The sequence below is a fragment of the Chiloscyllium punctatum genome, chromosome 25, assembly GCF_047496795.1.
Source record: "Chiloscyllium punctatum isolate Juve2018m chromosome 25, sChiPun1.3, whole genome shotgun sequence".
Classification (NCBI taxonomy): Eukaryota; Metazoa; Chordata; class Chondrichthyes; order Orectolobiformes; family Hemiscylliidae; genus Chiloscyllium; species Chiloscyllium punctatum.
This window is the reverse complement of record NC_092763.1, coordinates 49,683,893-49,703,894: the sequence shown is the minus strand read 5'-3', so window position 1 is coordinate 49,703,894 and position 20,002 is coordinate 49,683,893. Positions and strand designations below refer to the sequence as shown.

The 20,002-nt window shown below is 38.6% G+C and overlaps 2 protein-coding genes across 2 annotated transcripts in view; both read left to right on the top strand.

Moving 5' to 3' along the window:
- The window catches only part of LOC140495929 (heat shock factor protein 1-like), a 126,593-nt gene extending 113,679 nt beyond the window's left edge, over nucleotides 1–12,914 (top strand). The window contains exons 15-18 of the mRNA XM_072595241.1: nucleotides 2,425–2,571; nucleotides 2,716–2,835; nucleotides 6,993–7,134; nucleotides 8,317–12,914. Of these exons, the coding sequence (XP_072451342.1) occupies nucleotides 2,425–2,571; nucleotides 2,716–2,835; nucleotides 6,993–7,134; nucleotides 8,317–8,539 (632 nt within the window). The 3' untranslated portion in view covers nucleotides 8,540–12,914. The remainder of the gene's footprint in view (nucleotides 1–2,424; nucleotides 2,572–2,715; nucleotides 2,836–6,992; nucleotides 7,135–8,316) is intronic.
- Nucleotides 12,915–15,282: 2,368 nt separating this feature from the next.
- On the top strand, nucleotides 15,283–16,101 carry LOC140495637 (uncharacterized protein C21orf140 homolog). The gene has a single exon (XM_072594630.1). The coding sequence runs from the start codon at nucleotides 15,283–15,285 to the stop codon at nucleotides 16,099–16,101; it is 819 nt and encodes a 272-aa protein (XP_072450731.1).
- The last annotated feature ends 3,901 nt before the right edge of the window (nucleotides 16,102–20,002 follow it).

Here is a 20,002-nt window from a genome sequence, read left to right as displayed (position 1 = left end):
TCAGATAAATGTGAGGTGCTGCATTTTGGGAAAGCAAATCTTAGCAGGACTTATACACTTAATGGTAAGGTCCTATGGAGTGTTGCGGATAAAAGAGACCTTGGAGTGCAGGTTCAGAACTCCTTGAAAGTGGAGCCGCATGTAGATAGGATAGTAAAGAAGGCGTTCGGTATGCTTTCCTTTATTGGTCAGAGTATTGAGTACAGGAGCTGGGAGGTCATGTTGCGGCTGTATAGGACTTTGGTTAGGCCACTGTTGGAATGATGCATGCAATTCTGGTCTCCTTCCTATTGGAAAGATGTTGTGAAACTTGAAAGGGTTCAGAAAAGATTTACAAGGATGTTGCCAGGGTTGGAGGATCTGAGCTACAGAGAGAGGCTGAACAGGCTGGGGCTGGTTTTCCTGGAGCGTCGGAGGCTGAGGGGTGCCCTTATAGAGGTTTACAAAATTGAGGGGCATAGATTGGATAAATAGACAAAGTTTTTTTCCCTGGGGTTGGGGAGTCCAGAACTAGAGGGCATAGGTTTAGGGTGAGAGGGGAAAGATATAAAAGAGACCTATGGAGCAACCTTTTTCACACAGAGGGTGGTACGAGTATGGAATGAGCTGCCAGAGGAAGTGGTGGAGGCTAGAACAATTGGAACATTTAAGAGGCATTTGGATGTGTATATGAATAGGAAGGGTTTGGAGGGATATGGGCCAAGTGCTTGTACGTGGGACTAGATTGGGTTGGGATGGACATGTTGGACCAAAGGGTCTGTTTCCATGCTGTCCATCTCTGACTCTATGACTCTGACATTCCACTAATCATTACCACATTGTATGCTTTTGCTTTTATGCTGTCCTTGAATTTCCATTGTCAACCACAGTTGCTTCATCCTCCCCTTAGAATGTTTCTTCTTCCTTGGGATGAATTTCTATTGTAGCTCCCGAAACCCCTGCCATTATTGCTCCACAGTCTTCCCTGCTAGCCCTGCCCTGCTCCAATCAACTCTGGCCAACTTCTCCCTCATGTCTCTCATTACCTTTACTCAATAGTAATTCAGTTTGTAATCTGATTTCAGCTTCTCCCTGTCAAACTGCAGGGTGAATTCTATCACATTATGGTAACTGCTTCCACGGGATTCCTTCACTTATACTCCCTAATCAAGTCTATTTCATTATACATCACCAGATTCAGAATTGCTTGTTCCTTAGTGAGCTGTTCCAAAAAAAAGTTATCTCATAGACATTCTACAAGTTCTTTTTCTTGGGACCCACTATTAACCTGATTTTCCTCGTCCACCCCTTGGTCCCCAACCCTTGGTCCCCATACCCCAACAATCTAACTCATGAAACCCAAGCTTTCTTATTCAGCAATTTGTATTATGTGGCCTTGAGTCGTGAAAATGACTATTTTTAGTGCTTTATCCCACTGATTGATAATGTTTGTCACATCTAGTGACTTCAAATATAATATAATTGAATGAGAACACTAATGTAAACTTAATAGTTATCCATTGACATTCAATGTCATGCGTTTAAACAACCCATGTGGACCGTTAACTTGGAAAGACTCGGTTTAGACTGCAATATTTTCCTCTATGTATTTTCTAATCAATGTGTTCACCTCTGGAGCAAGTGAGACTTGAACCTGGGTCTCCTGGCGCAGAAATTGGGACATTACTACTGCACCATAAGGGCACCTTCAGATTTTTTTGTCCTGGAGACATTTTTAATCAACCTGCTCCGATATGCTATGACATAACTCTGGAGGAGGTGAGAGTTGAACCCAGATCATCTGGCTCAGAGATAGAGACATTACACTGTACCAGAAGAGCCTTCCTCAATTTCCTCTATTCATGGTTCCTAAATTTCTTCTCTCTACCTTGCCAATTATATAATCGTTCTATGTCTGGTCTCTAAATGTTGCTGTCAATTGCTCTGCCCTAATGTACATTTAATGATTAAAGAGAGTAAATTATAGATAGTGTTTGTGTTGAAGATTCTAATCGATTTGGCCTAATTCTCTCTCTCTCTCTCTAGATGGAAAAGACAATGGGCCTGACTGCAGTTTTAACAGAGAAGAGTTAGTAGCAAGAAAACATGCCCTTTTCCATTTTTAAAGATTTTCAATTATTCCTTGTTCTTGAAAATAACATCAGGAAGCAGAAATTATATTTTTAAAAACCTTGTAAAATAGTATTCACTGACGCTTAAATGTATTTCACGTACTTAAATTACCATAGAGAGATAATTCTTTCCTGTTAAATTCTCACAAGTAGGTCATCATTCTCAGCGAGAGTGAAACATGAATTAATAAACAAGGTTCTGCAGAACAATTTCACACCCAAAAAGATTTCAATAACATCAAATGTTCTATCATTTTGCCTCAATAATCTTTGTTTAATGCATTTCAGTTGAAGTACTTTAATTTTGTTATAGTTCCACCCTCAAAGCCAACGTGTGTTATTTACGCTCATCCTGCGAAGATCAATGCAGCAACACTATCCTGTCATTCTAACCAAGGTGTGCCGACTCCAAAGTATCACTGGGTGGAAATTGTTAACAATGTTCATCAAAATATTTCTGGTAAGAATAAAAAACAAATTATTTTAAATATTCAATAATACGGAAGCTAAGTACCAGTTTATTTTTTTCAGTTTTTCCCATTTAGTTGTTCCATGATTAGTCTTCTCACTCATTTTCTCACATTTATTTTGTTTTGTATTTAAGATCCAAGAACTGGAATATTGACCATTTCAAATGTTTCGGAACATGAACATAGTATTTACCAATGCATAGCATTCAATAGTTTGGGAAATGAGACATGTACTGTTGATCTATCAACACTCTGTAAGTATAGTTAAGACCTTGTTAAACTTGGGCATATAAGGAGAGTGGGAAAATTTGTTAATAAGATCATTTTTAATAGGAATGGAAACTGTAACGATTGTAATGAGGTCAGCCAGGTGAACCTCATAGACTATGAGTTCCCTGATTGTGACTGTTATTCTTGTCCAATCAGGGAGCCCTGGCTGACAGATATAAACAGGAGTGTCTGGCGTGGAGGGTGCTGCACGCAGCAGTCCCCTGCAACCGCAGATTGCGGTGATTCACAGACTCCCAGCCCAACTGCTTGTTCTGTGGAGTCCGTGGACCATGTATACATTGGGTGTGGGCGTTTGCACTCCTTTTTTGATTTTCTCAAAAACCTTCTCCTCTGTTTCTGGCTGCACTTCAGTCCCACGCTCCTGATCTTCGGGCACCCAGTACGGAGGAGGGAGGGCAGGTCCGAGGACCTCCTCTTGGGTCTGCTCCTGGGCCTGGCCAAACTGGCCATCAACAGGTCTAGGCAGCGGGCCGTGGAGGGGGTCGTTAGGGCCGACTGCCTGCCCCTCTTCCGGGGTTACGTTAGAGCCCGGGTGTCCTTGGAGAAGGAGCACGCGGTGTCCACCAACACCCTGGAGTCGTTCAGGGAGAGGTGGGCGCCGCAGGGAGTGGAGTGCATCATTTCTCCCTCCAACTCTATTTTGATTTAGTCCCTACCCTCCCCTTCACTGTTTTGATCACACAGCATTGCCCTTTGATGTGAAGGGCACTGCTTGTCACTGGCCACTCGGGTGTTTTCCTACCTTCCTGGTGGTGGCAATTGAATAACGATTCATGCACCTTGTGTCTTTCACTGTGTCTCACACCAGCACACAAATAAAAATAAGGAATGAAGGAAAAAACAGAAGATTGCCCTTTGATGTGAAGGGCAGTGCTTGTCACTAGCCACTCTGGTGTTTTGCCTGTCTTGGGAGTTGGATCAGTGTAAGACTAACAAAACAATGAAAAGAAAAAAAATAAATAAACAGGAGTGTCTGGGGTGGAGGGTGCTGCACGCAGCAGTCCCCTGCAACCGCAGATTGCGGTGGTTCACAGACTCCCAGCCCAACTGCTTGTTCTGTGGAGTCCGTGGACCATATGTATATTGGGTGTGGGCGTTTGCACTCCTTTTTTGATTTTCTCAAAAACCTCCTCCTCTGCTTTTGGTTGCACTTCAGTCCCACGCTCCTGATCTTCGGGCACCTGGTATGGAGGAGGGAGGGCAGGTCTGAAGACCTCCTCGTGGGTCTGCTCCTGGGCCTGGCCAAACTGGCCATCAACAGGTCCAGGCAGCAGGCCATGGAGGGGGTCGTTAGGGCCGACTGCCTGCCCCTCTTCCGCGGTTACGTTAGAGCCCGGGTGTCCTTGGAGAAGGAGCATGCGGTGTCCACCAACACCCTGGAGTTGTTCAGGGAGAGGTGGGCGCCGTAGGGAGTGGAGTGCATAATTTCTCCCTCCAACTCTATTTTGATTTAGTCCCTACCCTCCCCTTCACTGTTTTGATCACACGGCATTGCCCTTTGATGTGAAGGGCAGTGCTTGTCACTGGCCACTTGGGTGTTTTTCATATCTTCCTGGTGGTGGAAATTGAATAAAGATTCGTGCACAAAAAAAAAAGAAAAAAAAAAGAGAAAAAAAATAAACAGGAGTGTCTGGGGTGGAGGGTGCTGCACGCAGCAGTCCCCTGCAACCGCAGATTGCGGTGGTTCACAGACCCCAGCCCAACTGCTTGTTCTGTGGCGCTGTGGAGTCCGTGGACCACGTGTATATTGGGTTTGGGCGTTTGCACTCCCTTTTTGATTTTCTTAAAAACCACCTCCTCTGCTTTTGGTTGCACTTCAGTCCTACGCTCCTGATCTTCAGGCAGGTCTGAAGATTTGTGCACCTTGTAGAGAAAAAAAAAAGATAGACAGGAGTGTCACTGCTTGTCACTGGCCACTCGGGTGTTTCCTATCTTCCTGGTGGTGGAAATTGAATAAAGATTCGTAAACCTTGTATCTCTCACTGTGTCTCACACCTGCACACACACACCCACACAAAAAAACCAGGAGTGTCAGACATCCTGTTCTCTCTGAAAGCTGACCCTGAGGGAGCTGAATCATTGTCAAGGACTCTCCACGTGTAACTAAAGGTTGACTTGGTGATGGGATACCAGCCTTTGTGAACTTAGTTCAGAGCCAATTTTCAAAGATCAATAGAATAGTGCAGATTGGTAAAAGTAAAAATTTTAAGACCAAGACAGAAATTTAATGTCAACTTTTAATTGGGAGTTGAGAAACTGACAGGCAGAGCAATGTTGTATTGTTAATTTTTCATAACTAGATTTTATTTGTTGCACTATATATGTACATTAGTTACATTGAGGTTATGGGGGAAAGTAGAGTGATAGCTTGCTCTAGAAGCAAAGGGAGAAATGTGCCAGATTGATTTAAGGGAAATGAAAAATGAATCCAGTGAGAGATATTTCGTCCTCAATGGATTAGAAGGAGTTAACTTCAACTAAGATGAGAAGGACAGTGGAGAAATGTGAGAGAACAGAATGCCACAGTGAATGGGAATTACTTGTACAATTATCAATGAGAATGTTAGAAGTAGGAGAACAATTATTGATAACTTTTTGGGAAACGTATGGTTTGTAAAAATCTAAATATCAAATTCTTTGTTTTAGATCAATTTTGAAGGATAAGGATGTCATGTTAATCTATTAACAATGGGGAAATTTGGCTCACTCAGTTGGCTGGATAGTAGTTTGTAATGCAGAGTGCTGTCTACAGCATCAGCTCAGTTCCTGCACCAGCTGAGATTACAATGAAATGGCCCTGAGGTCCACCGATTCTGGCTCTGGCTCTGGCTCTGGCTCTGGCTCTGGCTCTCTCTCTCTCTCTCTCTCTCATTGCTCTCTCTGTCTCTCTAATGGAAGAGGAGCCCCATGGTCTGGTGAGGTTACAATGACTCTTACAAGTGTAACACTTTCTGGGAGAGTATATCCTTATATCTCTAATTTCATGATATTAATGTTTGAATTTTTTTCCTTTAAGCTATTATTATTTTCATCCTCCACATAACTATTCCTGGAATGATACAGAATGTTGAACTTCCTTATAGTATAGTATGTTACAACTTCAGCTCAAATATCATAAAATTGCAATTTTGAGTTGTCCCTTTTTATGAGGCATTTCCAAAACAATTCAATAAAGTTGCTAGTTTTCTCGGCAATGTAAGAGTGGCTGTTTGGTATTACAGAAGTTGAGTATTGCTGAAAGATAATATACATTTTGTCAAAAGTTTTTGCCTTGGAATCATCAGGGCAATTCACAAGAATTACTAAAGTAAAGGGAAAATAACATTAATACTGTATTACAGGAATGTACTAAACAAGTGGACTCTGGCTGCCATTGAAAAAGCATAAGTTAAATAATGATTGAAAAACCAAGTGCCAAGCTTTTTTTTAAGTTTTAGACAGGCAGGTTGACTCTGGTTAAGGGCAGCATGGTGGCTCAGTGGTTAGCAAAGCTGTCTCTAAGCATCAAGTTTGATTCCAGCCTTGGGTGACTTTTGTGTGGAGTTGGCACATTCTCCCCGTGTCTGTGTTGGTTTCCTCCGGGAGCTCCGGTTTCCTCCCACAGAACAAAGATGTGCAGGTTAGGTGAATTGACTATGCTAAATTGCCCACAGTGTTCAGGGATGTGCAGGTTAGGTGCAATTGGTCAGGAGTAAATGTAGAGTAATAAGGTTGAAGAATGGACCTGGGTGGGTTATTCTTTGGAGTTTCGGTGTGGACTTATTGGGCCAAATGGCCTGTTTCCATACAGTAGGGACTCTATGGTCAAGACTTTGGCCTGAAATATGAACAAGAAAATAGATATAATTAATTTTGTTGATTTGAAATAGGTAAAATGTGTACATATTCCTTCTGTTTGCAAAGGACAATGTCCTGTTTACTAAAATGTAATTTCTAGTATGTACAAGCAAGTGATACTGTGAATCCAACTCCCAATCCTAAACTAGCTGTTAGCATAATGCTTCTCACATTCTAGATTCACATCTAATATTGGTTGCATCAAGTATCTGCCAATAGCCTGACAGGATGGATCAAATTATTTACTGATTCTACTTTATCCCCATTTTCTTCTTCTTTGAAGTAGCTTCTGAGAATGATCACATTATAGGAGCCATAATTGGAGCAATTCTGGCAGCAATTGTGATTGGAGCAATTGTCTGGGTAATTGCAAAGAAGACAAAGAAGAAGGCTAAGAAAAATATGGAGAAAGATACTGAATTTCAGTGAGTATTGTTTTCGATTCTATTCTTAATATTTCAAACTTCAAGTTTCACAAAGGCTTTCTTTTGCCTGTTTTTTTTATCTGTTATCAACTCAATAACAAAAAGAGAATAAAGCATTAGATTTTATCCTCCCCTAGAAACATGCTTTCATTGAGTGCCTATCAGCTGAACTACCTTCCAGCCTGATTGTTGTGAACATCCCACAAACAGTTCCCATCTGGAGCACATTAGTTGATTGCACCCAGATAACAGTCAGGCTTTAATACCTGCCTGAGTTCTAATAGAGCAAGGAACTCAGGCATTAATTGTCATCAAGATTGAGACCATGCATTCAACTTCTCTCATTACCTCTGGTGATCAATCAAATATCTACTTTCTCTCCTCAATCCCCTATGTTATTTTGGAATTGGTATCTTCTCTCTAGCTGCTTCACTATCTTCATTCTCTATCTGTGAGCATCTTGTCCATGAGACCATATTCCTTGACCTTGAACATATTCCCACAAAAATGCTGACCATGAAACTTCCTTTCCTGGCCTCTACATTAACTGATACAATTAGCAGTTCTCTAGAGAATACAATCTAGGAGGTACAGTCTTAGTTTCGAAAGTACTTTGGCAATAGCCAATGCTACATAATCATCACTCCTCTCAACCTGTCCAGTAACTCAGAAACTATCACTGAAACTATCAGACCACTAACTAAGTACAGGATTAGTAGTTATTTGTTCCAGCTAATTATAGGGAAGACAATAGCCGATTTCTTTAGTTCTGCAATAAAATCTGTTCCCTAGCCATCGACTCCATCTCCTTATCTATGAATTGCTTGAGGCTAAAATAGACAGTACACTAGCTTCATACAGTTTATGCTCAGTTGAACTTCTGACTTCATATGTATCCCATCACTATGGCTGAATACTTGCACCTCCATAACATTGCACATAGTCCTATAGTATTGCTGATATTTTCTGGTTAGGCTCCTATCTTCAGATCATAATCTGGCTGAGAACCTTTGGCTAGCTCCTGTCAATAGGATTGCATTCCAGATACATACAATACCATAAGCTAGGATTGAAGTTAAACTTGAGGGAAAAATGTTTGTCAATTTGCTTTCTCACTCACACGGAAAATGCAATACACCTGTAAAGAATATCATAATTGTTCATTACTTCTTTTTTCTCAAGGGTCAAGCAAGAACCTAGGAAAGCATCTACTACATATGCATCTGTGCCCACTGATGATGCCTCAGCAGCAGCAACAAATGCGACTGATGCTCAGTTGTCAGAGGCATCTGAGGTACACAGCCATCCAAATGAAACTCCACTTTTGAGTGAAAATGTTGTCCCCTCTGGCACTGAAAAAACACCAAATGAAGAGATTGAGGGAGTTGGTACACATGCCGTTTAGTTTACCCTTTTTTTGCCATACTGGTGTACTACTTCAGCAGTGTCAGAATCTGAAGTCCTACACATGACATATTTTTATACACCAACACATTCCATTATAATACACATCTACTATTGACAATGACTCTGGCAATAAACTGACTTTCCATTGTAATTGCATTTGCAATAATTACGTCCAGGCCAAATAATTAAAATAACCATTCAAGTCAAAGTTAATTTGATGTAAAATTGACCGAGGTATATTTTGCTGTGTGTAAAGTTTACTTTTCTAAACTTTCCTAAAATAATAAAATGATTTTTACTTTACTTTGCACGCAGGCCAAATTATTCATACCCAAAAGTCATTTTTAAACATAAATGCCAGATATCCTAACACCCCATATCATTGACGTGCTACCTGATGTTTCTAGACCAATGACTAAAACAACATAAGTGTTTCAATTCAGATTTTACATTTGACTAATGCACAGAGTGAGTAGTGAGATCATACAATTCCATCAGTATTTCTCAATCAAGCAGGGGATAAATGAATCCAAATTCCCACTTCTCGCTAGTCTGTAAACACTAATTTTGAAATCAACTTGACTGAAATTCTTTTGTTGAATAATTTGTTAACATTCACTAACAAGATTTATACGGAAATAATATTTACTTCAGTGAATTATGTACATAGAGAAATTGTGAGTTGGCTTTTTAAGATATGTGCCGCTTAGTTAAGTAGGGAAAATATAGGTGGCATTTTTGGCCCATAATTCTTAGTTCTGAAAATTACTTGTACAACAGTGGAAATGGTTCCTGAATATGGAAATAATGTTATTTTAGACAAATCATTTAAAAGGTAGTTCAATTGCTAAATAAATATATTAAAGGAGCTGAAGAAAAGAATATCAAAATTGGATTTGAATAATTAGCTCCATGTAGTAAGCATAACAGCTAATGTGCCTTTTGGACACTGAAATCTTATTGCTTTTCAAATTCATTTCATCATATCTTACTGCATTTCAAAATCAATCTCATTTTGAAAATACTTCAATAATAGACTAACTAATGTAAATTAGAAACTGTACTAGCCCATGTGCGACTCCCTTTAAAACCAAATTAATCGGATTTAAGGCATAAGAAACTTAGAAGCTCTGCATACTGGATATTTTGTTCAGTGTCCAGCATTGCTTATTATTTTCATACAAGAACGGAAAAGTTAGTTGATGATAATGTAACCAATGTAATTTTTCAAAAGTAAAAGGGTTTCTATGTAAAGTTGTCCAGGTTTTAAAGATTTCAAATGCATACAAAATCATGTAATAATAATTTTACAAACGCATTTCCAGGTGATATCTTTTGTGACAAAGTGATATTTGAAAAGTGTTGAAAAAAATATAAGGTACCTTTCTCAAATTTTATAATAGCAATCCTACTGGATTAGCTGTGTGTCTGTATCAGTTTTATAAACTTTCTTAATGCACTGATGAAGAAAAAATGTGTTACATCTGCAGTTTAAACCATGCCATGGTACTTAGCAACAGGAGCAAGCCATTCAGCCCAGTGAGCTTGCTGCCCCACTTAAAATGAACGTGCTTGATTGAATACCTCAACGCCTTTTACACATAATCCTTTCCACAATGGTAATTGGAAATCTATCTATCTTTACCTTAAGCATATTCAAAGATTCAGCTTCTGCAGATCTTTAGGATAGAGAATTTCAAAGATTCACAACCCCCAACCAATAGGCAATGATATTCGTGAGGAAAGCTGTGCAGCAAAAGGGAACAGGCAAGACTGTGAAGTTGAGGATTATCAGACCAGCCATGATCTCATTGAATGGTGCAGCATACTCGAAAGGCCGAATGGCTTACTTCTGCTTTGATGTTTTACAGTCTTGTGGTCTTATTAGCATGCTAGGTAGAGTCCCACAATGCTGTCTGTCCCTGGGAAATGGGCATAATCTGCTTAGCAGCACTTCATGAATTAATTTCTCTCTCTATCATCACATATGGCTTTTGTACAGATACACATGCTGATACAAGAGCAGAAGTGGAGTAACCTGTGAGAATAGGAGATGTTTAAAAGCTTGAAGTGCTGTTAGCGTGAAATGATGTGTAGAAGTTATTTAAATAAAGCGAGACATTTTAAACAGACAATGAGCAATTAATTGATGTTGTGGTGTGGGTTCATGAGGGATACAGCAGGCAAGAAATGGAAATAGGAAAGTCTAGTATAATGAAACAAAGTCATGTTAATAAGATTATATAAAACAAACACAGAAAGCTAATATAGAAAAGTAGAAAACCTCTATAGAATATTGGTTAGACCATGAGTTTTGTAAACATTTCCGGTCTCGATATTAGTATGTAGAGACTTTGCAGAAGGAACAATAATGATGTATGAGAATGACATCAGAATAGACTTAATATTAATGGTTGAACAGACTGGGGCCTTTTTTTGTAGAAGTAAGAAAACTGAGTGATAAGCTGATTATGGCTGATACGCACACATCAAATACATTGAACATAACATAAGAACTAGGAGCAGGAGTAGGGCATCTGGTCCTTCGAGCCTGCTCTGCCATTCAATAAAATCATGGCTGATCTTTTTGTGGACTCAGCTCCACTTATCCGCTTACCCACTTACTCCACTTTAAGATTCTGAAAGGCTTTGAGAGATTTAAAGTAGAGAAGATATTTCCACTTGTGGATAAGATCCGAAATAGGTGCCATAAGTATATGATATTCAATGAAACGATTCAGGAAATCTTGTGGTGCAATGGGTAGCACCTCTGCCTCTAAACCAGAAGCTCTGGCTTTAAGTCCCAGTTCGGGCCTTGTTGACCATGGAAGGAGAATCCATGGCATTTCTGAACAGAGATAGTTAACTTGCTATTTCTTCCAACATATTCATGGCAGGCTGTAAGAATGGGAGAGTCTTATGGTCCGCCATGCCTGATGCAAAATGGCGCGATTCAGGCAATAAACATTTATCTCACTCTGAAACTGGAGATGCCCAGGGTTTCCTGTGGACTGTGGCTAATTACAGACTGTCTGGTATATAAATCAAACAGGAATTCAAGAGAAACATTTTTATTCAGACAATGATTAGAATGTGAAACTCATCACCTTATACAATGAATGGGGGAAATATTATAAATGCATTTGAGGGGATGTTATATAAATACACAACAAAGAAAGAATAGGAAAAATTCTGATGGGGTTAGATGACTATAGAAAATAAATACCAACATAATCTTCTTCTGCTCCTGTTCTGTAAATGCTTTATATTTCTAAGATGGACTCCAGCATCTTAAAGAAAGAGAATTTTTACTGTTACCAAGGATGCAAATTATTCTAATAGAGGTCTCCTGCCTCAACTGCCAACTTATCTTCCCCTACCATGAAATATCAGCAAAACCATGCTGATGATGTGACGTAAAAGCAGGAAGTGCTGGAGAAACTCAACAGATCTGGACACATCTGGGGAGCCAGAAGAAGAGGTAACATTTCAAGTCCATGAAGAGTTCCAAAGAAGTGACATATTGGACTTAAAGTGTTAAGCCTGTTTCTCTCTCCATTGGTGCTGTCTGACCTGCTGAGCTTGTCTCGCACTTTCTGCTTTTCCTTCAGATTTCTTCTATTTTGCTTTTACCCAATGAGGCGGCAGTTCTATACCAGCATTTCTGGGGCAATTTGAGGCAGGCGACTACTTGGAAGACAATATCAGTTTGTTAATAGTTCAATCTGCACCCTTAGTTTCAGCCTGCTTTTTTCTTCTCCTTAAGGTACTATATTCTATTTTACTTTGCCAACTTTTCCTGTTTCCATTTTATGTCTGCAATGTACTTGTACCATTCAAGGTATTCACAAGTTCTCTGTCTTACATGTATCTTTATTTTTGTGCTTTGCACTATTGTTTATTGTTCATGTTACTGAAGCTTTTTAAAGAAATCCTGTCTTCTACTCAAACAGCTTATCTATTTCTGGCCTTTCTTTGGTTTTGCCTTTTCTCAACACTTTCCTTGACAATAGAAATGTAAAATTGTCTTTTCCCTCAGGTTTCGAATTGACCTGCTGGATTGTTTCCAACATTTGTTTCTGATTTCCAGCAATGTGTTATCTACTTTTGGTTTATAACTAACAAACAGCTTTTTTAGTTCTGAGTTTTTAACATATTGTTACCAAATTGTCTACTGTCTAGGTATGGGACAGAGGTTTGTCTGACAAATGATAGCCATGACTTGTTTTTAAGGCACATGTAATTGATTAATTGCTTGTATTGCTACCAGGATTCTTTAATCAACTGTGTTGTACTTTATAATTTTATAGAGAGCAGCCTGAAATTAACATTTAAATAAAACAGAAGATTTTAAATAAAACATTTAGTTTTAATTTCAGCAATGTCTGATTGCATTTTTTACTATCAGCATAATTAATTGCAGTATTCATGCCATCAATAACTTTTCTGCCTGGATGTTGGACTGAGATGATTAAATATTTGACATAAAATTTGCTGCAGATTGGAATTTTTCAGTACTGAGCAGTGTATCATAGTTTAATAAAAATTGAACAAAGTGATCAATGTGTTGGAATTTTGCCTGTTCACCTTTGGAGTGGATGGTAATATATGGTCTAATTTGGCAGTAGTGATGGTGAAACCATTAATATTCATTGTTACCACCACTAAAACTGACAGCAATTCCTGAATCACACATGCATACGTTAACCTAGAATTCCAGCAGTTGTTGATTCTATACTGCTCCAGAAGATGTGCATCTTAGTGCTGAGGCACTACATCTCTCCATACAGCATTCATGTAAATCATTAGAATTATCAAACATTTGCATTTATATGCAGTTAATATTGCTATAAACGTTCCTGAAAATGTTACAATTTGTTGAAGTAGATGTAACTAGTAATATACTTATGACCACCCTCACTGGCACTGAAGAGTTAATTTTATAATTGTGGAATGATAAATTTCTCTGTAATGGTTTTAAAAATCCATTATTCTTTAAAATTTCATTTTGAAAATTTACCTTTATTTGAACTTCTAGCTTTATCCTTGTCATTTATTTTTGCTGTCTGAAAATTAAAAGTGAATTATTTTAACTGCTTTTAATTTCCTCATTTGTAGTATGTGACTACTTCAGTATGATTGGCTGTCTACCACCTTTCTGACGTCACTGCTGTCATTCACCAACTCATTTTGTGTTAGATTTAAATGATGCTCCACAAATGAAAAATCATCCCACAGAGATTGTTGAATCTTTGACGCCAGCTTTCTTTGAGACAAATGAGGAACATTTGCCTAAGTGCTGACTACAAAATGTGTTTAAAATATTTTGTGATGTAATCAAAATCATATCACATAAAACTACATGTGAAAGTTCAGTGTTTCAGGCAGTATGAGAATAGCCAACATTAAGCCAGGAGAATTTTGTTAACTTTTGTTATGTTTTTTTTTATGTTTCCATAAGTATCTTGAAAAATACCTGAAAAACTTCCTTATCAGAAAATCCCTGGGAAAGATAAAAGGAGCCTGTTAGAAGTTTTCAGTTGTTGGCAATGTTTGAAAAATGACACTGATATAGACGAGTATCTGCTCTTAGCAAGTTTTGAGAAGATTTGTAGCTCAGGTTGAGGTTTTGGATGTAGTTTTGCTCACTGAGCTGAAAGGTTCATTGAGGAAAACCAAACATATAAATATAAAGCAGGAATTTTCAGCATTGCTTTGCATGAGGTTCACTGAAGATGTTACCTAGTAAGGTAACGAAACATCTGGAAATGAACCTTTCAGCTCAGCGAGCAAACCTACATCCAGAATATATGCTCTACTCATTTTCCTTTGAAAACTGCAATTCACATCTCATAACAGCTATATGTTCAGTTTGCATATCTGAAAGACTTCCAGTTTGTTTTGTGGACACACCTTTTAAGGTATTACCAGAATTTGATTTCAAGCAGGCAATTAAGTTCCTAACAAACTTCTAGTTGCTGTTTGCCTTTTTTCAGTTGAAAATCAGGCAGCCAACAATTAAAAATATTTTCCTTCCAAACCCCTATGCATTCTGTACCCTGCCATAAGTCTCTTCCAAAGTTTATTTTGTCTGCTGAAGGAGGACAATTAACAAGAATGAAACATGTTTTTTCTTTATACTTAAATGGAATTGGCTGATACTGTCAATCTGTTTTTACACTATCTAATTTCCAGATGACATTTAAGAGAAATTAGGAACTTATCACTTATTTTGTTCTTTTTTTTTACAGTTTTCAATGCTATTCAGAACTGGTCTTCCATAAGTGATGCATTTTTAATTCTGAACATTGTCACATAGCTCAACCAATTCATTTGAGTCTTTTGTAATTTGGGGTCACAAAATCTGACACAGTCAGCTATTGGGATATTACTATTGAATCCAATTAATCACATATTTACTTCCCTTTTCCAACTTTTTTTTTCTTCCTTTACATTGCACATTTCTGGTGAGAGGTTGGGCTAATGATATGCCCCAGTTATCAAGCTGAGGTTAGGAGGTGGATATGTGACAGATTTTTTGATTTCCTCTCCTGTTGCAAAATGATGTTCAGTCATTACTGTCTATTGCGATGTCATGCCAATGTCATCTCATGCATTATGTTGTCATGAGCAATCCCCTCCATCCACTATAATGAGAAATAAAATTACTCCATCTTTTGAGTTATGGTAGCTTTTCCCTCAATTAGTCAATCATAAAAGAACTATCCTGCATGAAACAAAATGCCAAATTTCACTAAACTACTTCTAAGATCTAAGATGTACTCAAATGAACTTAGTAGCTTAAGGAGACATCAATGCTTGCAATACTTGAAGACATTGAGAAATTTTCAAAATGATGGACTTTACACTGTTTATTTGGGCGAAACACATGTTTCTGAAAATCTGATAACAGGTGACATCTTCTGCAGTATAGTCAAATCCAAGTCCCCATCAGAAGGATTGACACTGATCCACGCTGGGGGAATTAGAGGATGGGTTCCTTGGCAATACAGAGTCTTCTTCCAATCAAGAGAACAGTGGACATCTCCAAAGACTATAGGTACTAAAGAAGAGATTTTCAAAGAATTATGTCAAGTACTCAGCAAGTCTTATGGAAAATGCACAGTGGTGATCAAACCAAAACAAAGTGTTATTTCTTCAGGATTGAAGCACTATACAGATGACTCATCAGAAATTCTACCACAGAAAACAGATGTCATCCAGAGTGTACCATTACAGACTTCATCGACTATTCAAATAGATAATATTTCTTACTGTCCTAAAATTGCTCAAAATTATGGCCATGAGCTTTTGTACTTTCCTCTAAGTTACCCTCACCTTAGTCCTTTAGAATCAGCCTGGTCTTCACTCAAATGGGCTGTAATCAACAATAGGAAAGATTATACTGCTACAGCTTTTCCAAATATAAGTGACTACCAGTGTATCCACTTAAAAGCTCTGATTGAAAATGCCATTGAAGGAGTAACACCATACAAGTGGAAAGCAGCTTTTAGTAGAGTCAAGAAGTGGGAAAATCGTTATATTTACAGCCAAGCCTAGTAATATTCCTCTCATTTGAGAGATGCTAATAAATATAAATGAAACACTTGGAGCTGTTATTTTTAACTGCTTTAGAAAGGTTTTAAGAAAAATATATTTTCATTTGTAAAATTCACTGATATTTTTAACTCTCCCCATTTAAAGATGGTAGAATTCATAACAGCATCAAGGGTTCCACAACTGAAGATAAATGTTTTGTAGGATACTACACAGAATCTTCTTAACCAATTAATTTTTCATTCTGAGCTGTGTCCCTTTTTGTACAATCCATAGGATCTCACTAAGACTCCGTTGTGTTGACTTCCATCAGTCTCAGCCTATCCTCACTGACCTTTATTGTTTCACCCTCTATCTCAACTTAGAAGTGAAAAGCAAAATCTTCCTATCCCCTGAACAATTTGGGCATTGACGAGTCAGTTGGGAAAACAAGGCAAGATTAGCAGAAATGTCATTCACCAGGTTGAGAACAAAACTTTGAATTCTCCAACCAGGTTTTGAATGGTGAGGCAAAAATCTCAAAATGGGAAGTGATCCATAACACATTGTCACCCATGATTCATGCTCAAATGGTCTAGCAGAACATATGGTACATACCCAGCTCATTATGTATTAAGCTGAAAAACCTGACATGCTCATTGCAATGCCGCATTTTTCATGAAAAGCCAATGGAGAAAGAATGACCATCCCTAGTGCAACTTATACTTGGAAGGCAAGTGTAAATGATGTGCCTAGCAATCAACTGGAGAACTATTTTTAAACACAGAATGTTCTTCTTCAACGCCAGCATTGAGTGAAAGAAATGCACGACTGGTGAGTATGTAGAGAACTATCACAATTATACAGCAGATCAGCATCAGTGTGAATCAGAAGTCCTGTTACAAATACCTTGGCGTGAGCAAAGATTTCTCAGATATACAATCGGCTCAGGCCATATGAAGTCATTACCAACTTTGGTGCTACCTTGCAAGGGAACAAAAGTCAGCTCCAACCAATGTATAATGCGCCAATTGTGACTTTGGGGAGTGAGGATGAAACCTCCATTGACAATGTTTGTGTAAAGAAGCTGAGTCAGAGCAGCCAGTGGCTGGACAATCAAGTTTTCAGCCAGGACTGATACAGCATAACATACACGTCTCCAGATGGATTTACAACCACCAGATCAAGATGAGTTCAAACCTCTAAAACACTATATTGAAATTTGAATATTAATCTTGTTAACTGTTGAATTGACAGCACATGCCTATGTTAAATGATGTATATCTGTTTCAGATTTCTTTTGTGTGGAAAAAGGTAGATGTTGTGGTTTGCCTTGTAGCAGATATGTAGTCCACCTTTAAGGCACATGCTCATGATATCATGCCTATATCATGACATGTAACCTAATGATAGTAATTTTTCAGTCTCCATCTTACTGAGCAGTGTTCACTTGCAACATGAAAAGTTAAGCAAGACATGTTACTGTCTATCTGAATTGTTTAGCTTGAGCCTAGACATGCAAGTGTGTGTGATTCTAATACACCTGTACTTATTAGATTAGATTCCCTACAGTATGGAAACATGCCCTTCGGCCCAATAAGTCCACACCGACCCTCTGAAGAGTAACCCACCCAGACCCATTCCCCGACCCTATATTTGCCCTATATGGGCAATTTAGCATGGCCAATTTGCCTAATTTGCACATTTTTGGATTGTGTGAGGAAACTGGAGCATCCGGACAAAACCCGTGCAGACACAGGGAGATTGTGCAAACTCCACACAGACAGTTGCCCAAGGCAGGAATCAAACCCAGGTCCCTGGTGCTATGAGACAGCAGTGCTAACCGCTGAGCCACCATGCTGCCCATATTTTACTAAATGTTCATTGAATTTTTCTGTATTATGTGACCACATTTCATTCATATTTATTTTATGGGAGATAGCATAAATATCTCAGCATGACAATGGCAGATCATCAGTTTATCTTGCCATCTCACATCACCTATACATATTTCAATTTAAATATTGCTATTCAGATTTTGTCATATATGATTTGTGACAATAGGAAGTTAATAAAAATCCAGTAATGTTGATTGGACCATTTTAAAAATAAAACTATTCCAGTAATCTGTGCTATTTTAATTCAAATTAAAGTTCTTAATTCAAGCATCAATTCGAATATATTTTCTAATCCATTGCCAGTACTTTTAACTAATACTGATTATACCATTGCAGACAGTTAGATTCATCTGTTTACATTACACTTATTTCATCAAAGAAATTCCTCGGCAGAAATACTGTGTTTTCAGGACCATATTTTTCTTTTCTCATTCTCAGAATGTAGATGCCACTGGCTAGGCCAACATTTATTGCTTCTCCTAATTGCTTAGAGGACAGTTCAATATAAAGGACAGTCCGATGGGTCTGAAGTCACATGTACGCCAGACCGGGTAGGGATGGCAGATTTTTTTTCCTAAAGGACATTGGTGAACTAAATGGGATTTTACAATTAGTAATGCTTGCGTGGTTGTCATTGTGCTAGTTTATTAATCCAGATTTAAATTAAAAATTGAGATCAAATTTCAGCATCTGTTCTAGTGGTACTCAGACCCCCATGTCCTCAGAACATTAGTTGGGGTTCTGGATCACTAGAAAAGGGACATTACTACCATTTCCACTTGTATATAATATCAGTGCATGCTCAATACCTTCCTAAGTAATGGTTACCTGTCCAATCTATGGCAGTTAGACAGCTGGCCACAGAACATCTATTTGACTTATTCAAACATTTTAAAGTTAGATAATTCTGATCAGTTTCTAGCTTTCACTATGTTCCCAGAAGACTCTTAAATCCCCCATGGAATTAGTTAGTGGCTAGTTATTCCCTGACCTCTTGCATGCTCAGAGTTGAGAGTGTGTTGCTGGAAAAGCATAGCAGATCAGGCAGTGTCCGAGGAGCTGGAAAATCGATGTTTCAGGCTGGAGCCATTCCTGATGAAGGGCTCAGGCCTGGAACGTTGATTTTCCTGCTCCTCGGATGCTGCCTTACCTGCTGTGCTTTTCCAGCAACACAGTCTCAACTCTGATCTCCAGCATCTGCAGACCTCACTATCTCCTCTTGCATGATCAGTCTTATCCAGCAACAGTGGTGGAACTTTAACTGTTAAAGAGCACTCATGGAAGGAAGTGGTGAAATGCAGCTGAAGGCAGATCTGTCAAGTCCTGGAAAGTGGTATCAGGCTTGGAATCCAACATAAGCCCTCCTTCTAGATTTAGCTTGGAAGAGCTTGAAGGGCAGTGGATAAGCCGTGAAACTGTCAGGTAAATAATTAAGATATTTGATATCCCAGTTAAATTAAAATTTAGATCAGTACTTTTCCCTTAGCAGCTGGTGTAATGATTGTCTAGCAGCTTTTGTAATGTCAGAAGTCACACAATATAAGAAACTGGGTGTGGATATAGACATTAAATACACTGCAAGATATTTTTTGCAGCTATTGTGTACCAACATTACATTCCTCAGTCACAAAAGTGTCTTGGTTAATATTAAGCAGCCAGATTTCAACAGAGGAGCATACTTTCAGCAGTGTGTTATGCTTCAAGGTAAAATGGTACAGAAACTCTTTACCCAAAGATCACAAGGTTCTATACAGTGATGATATCATGAATATCTTTCTTAAAGGCATCCTGACAAACTGACCATTAGACATAACAACATGGAGGAGTTGCCTAAGGAGAGAAGATGTGTGAATTTGCGGGTCTGCTGTTCCAAGGGGTGCTGAGCAGGAAAATACTGGGTAAGCCAAGCTTGCAACTGGAATGTTTTGTGTCTCTCACTATACCCACTTCACTCTTTGATCTTATTGGATACAATCTCTAGGCTGGAGAGACCATACTTCCAATTACTTTCTTGGCCTTTTCTATCC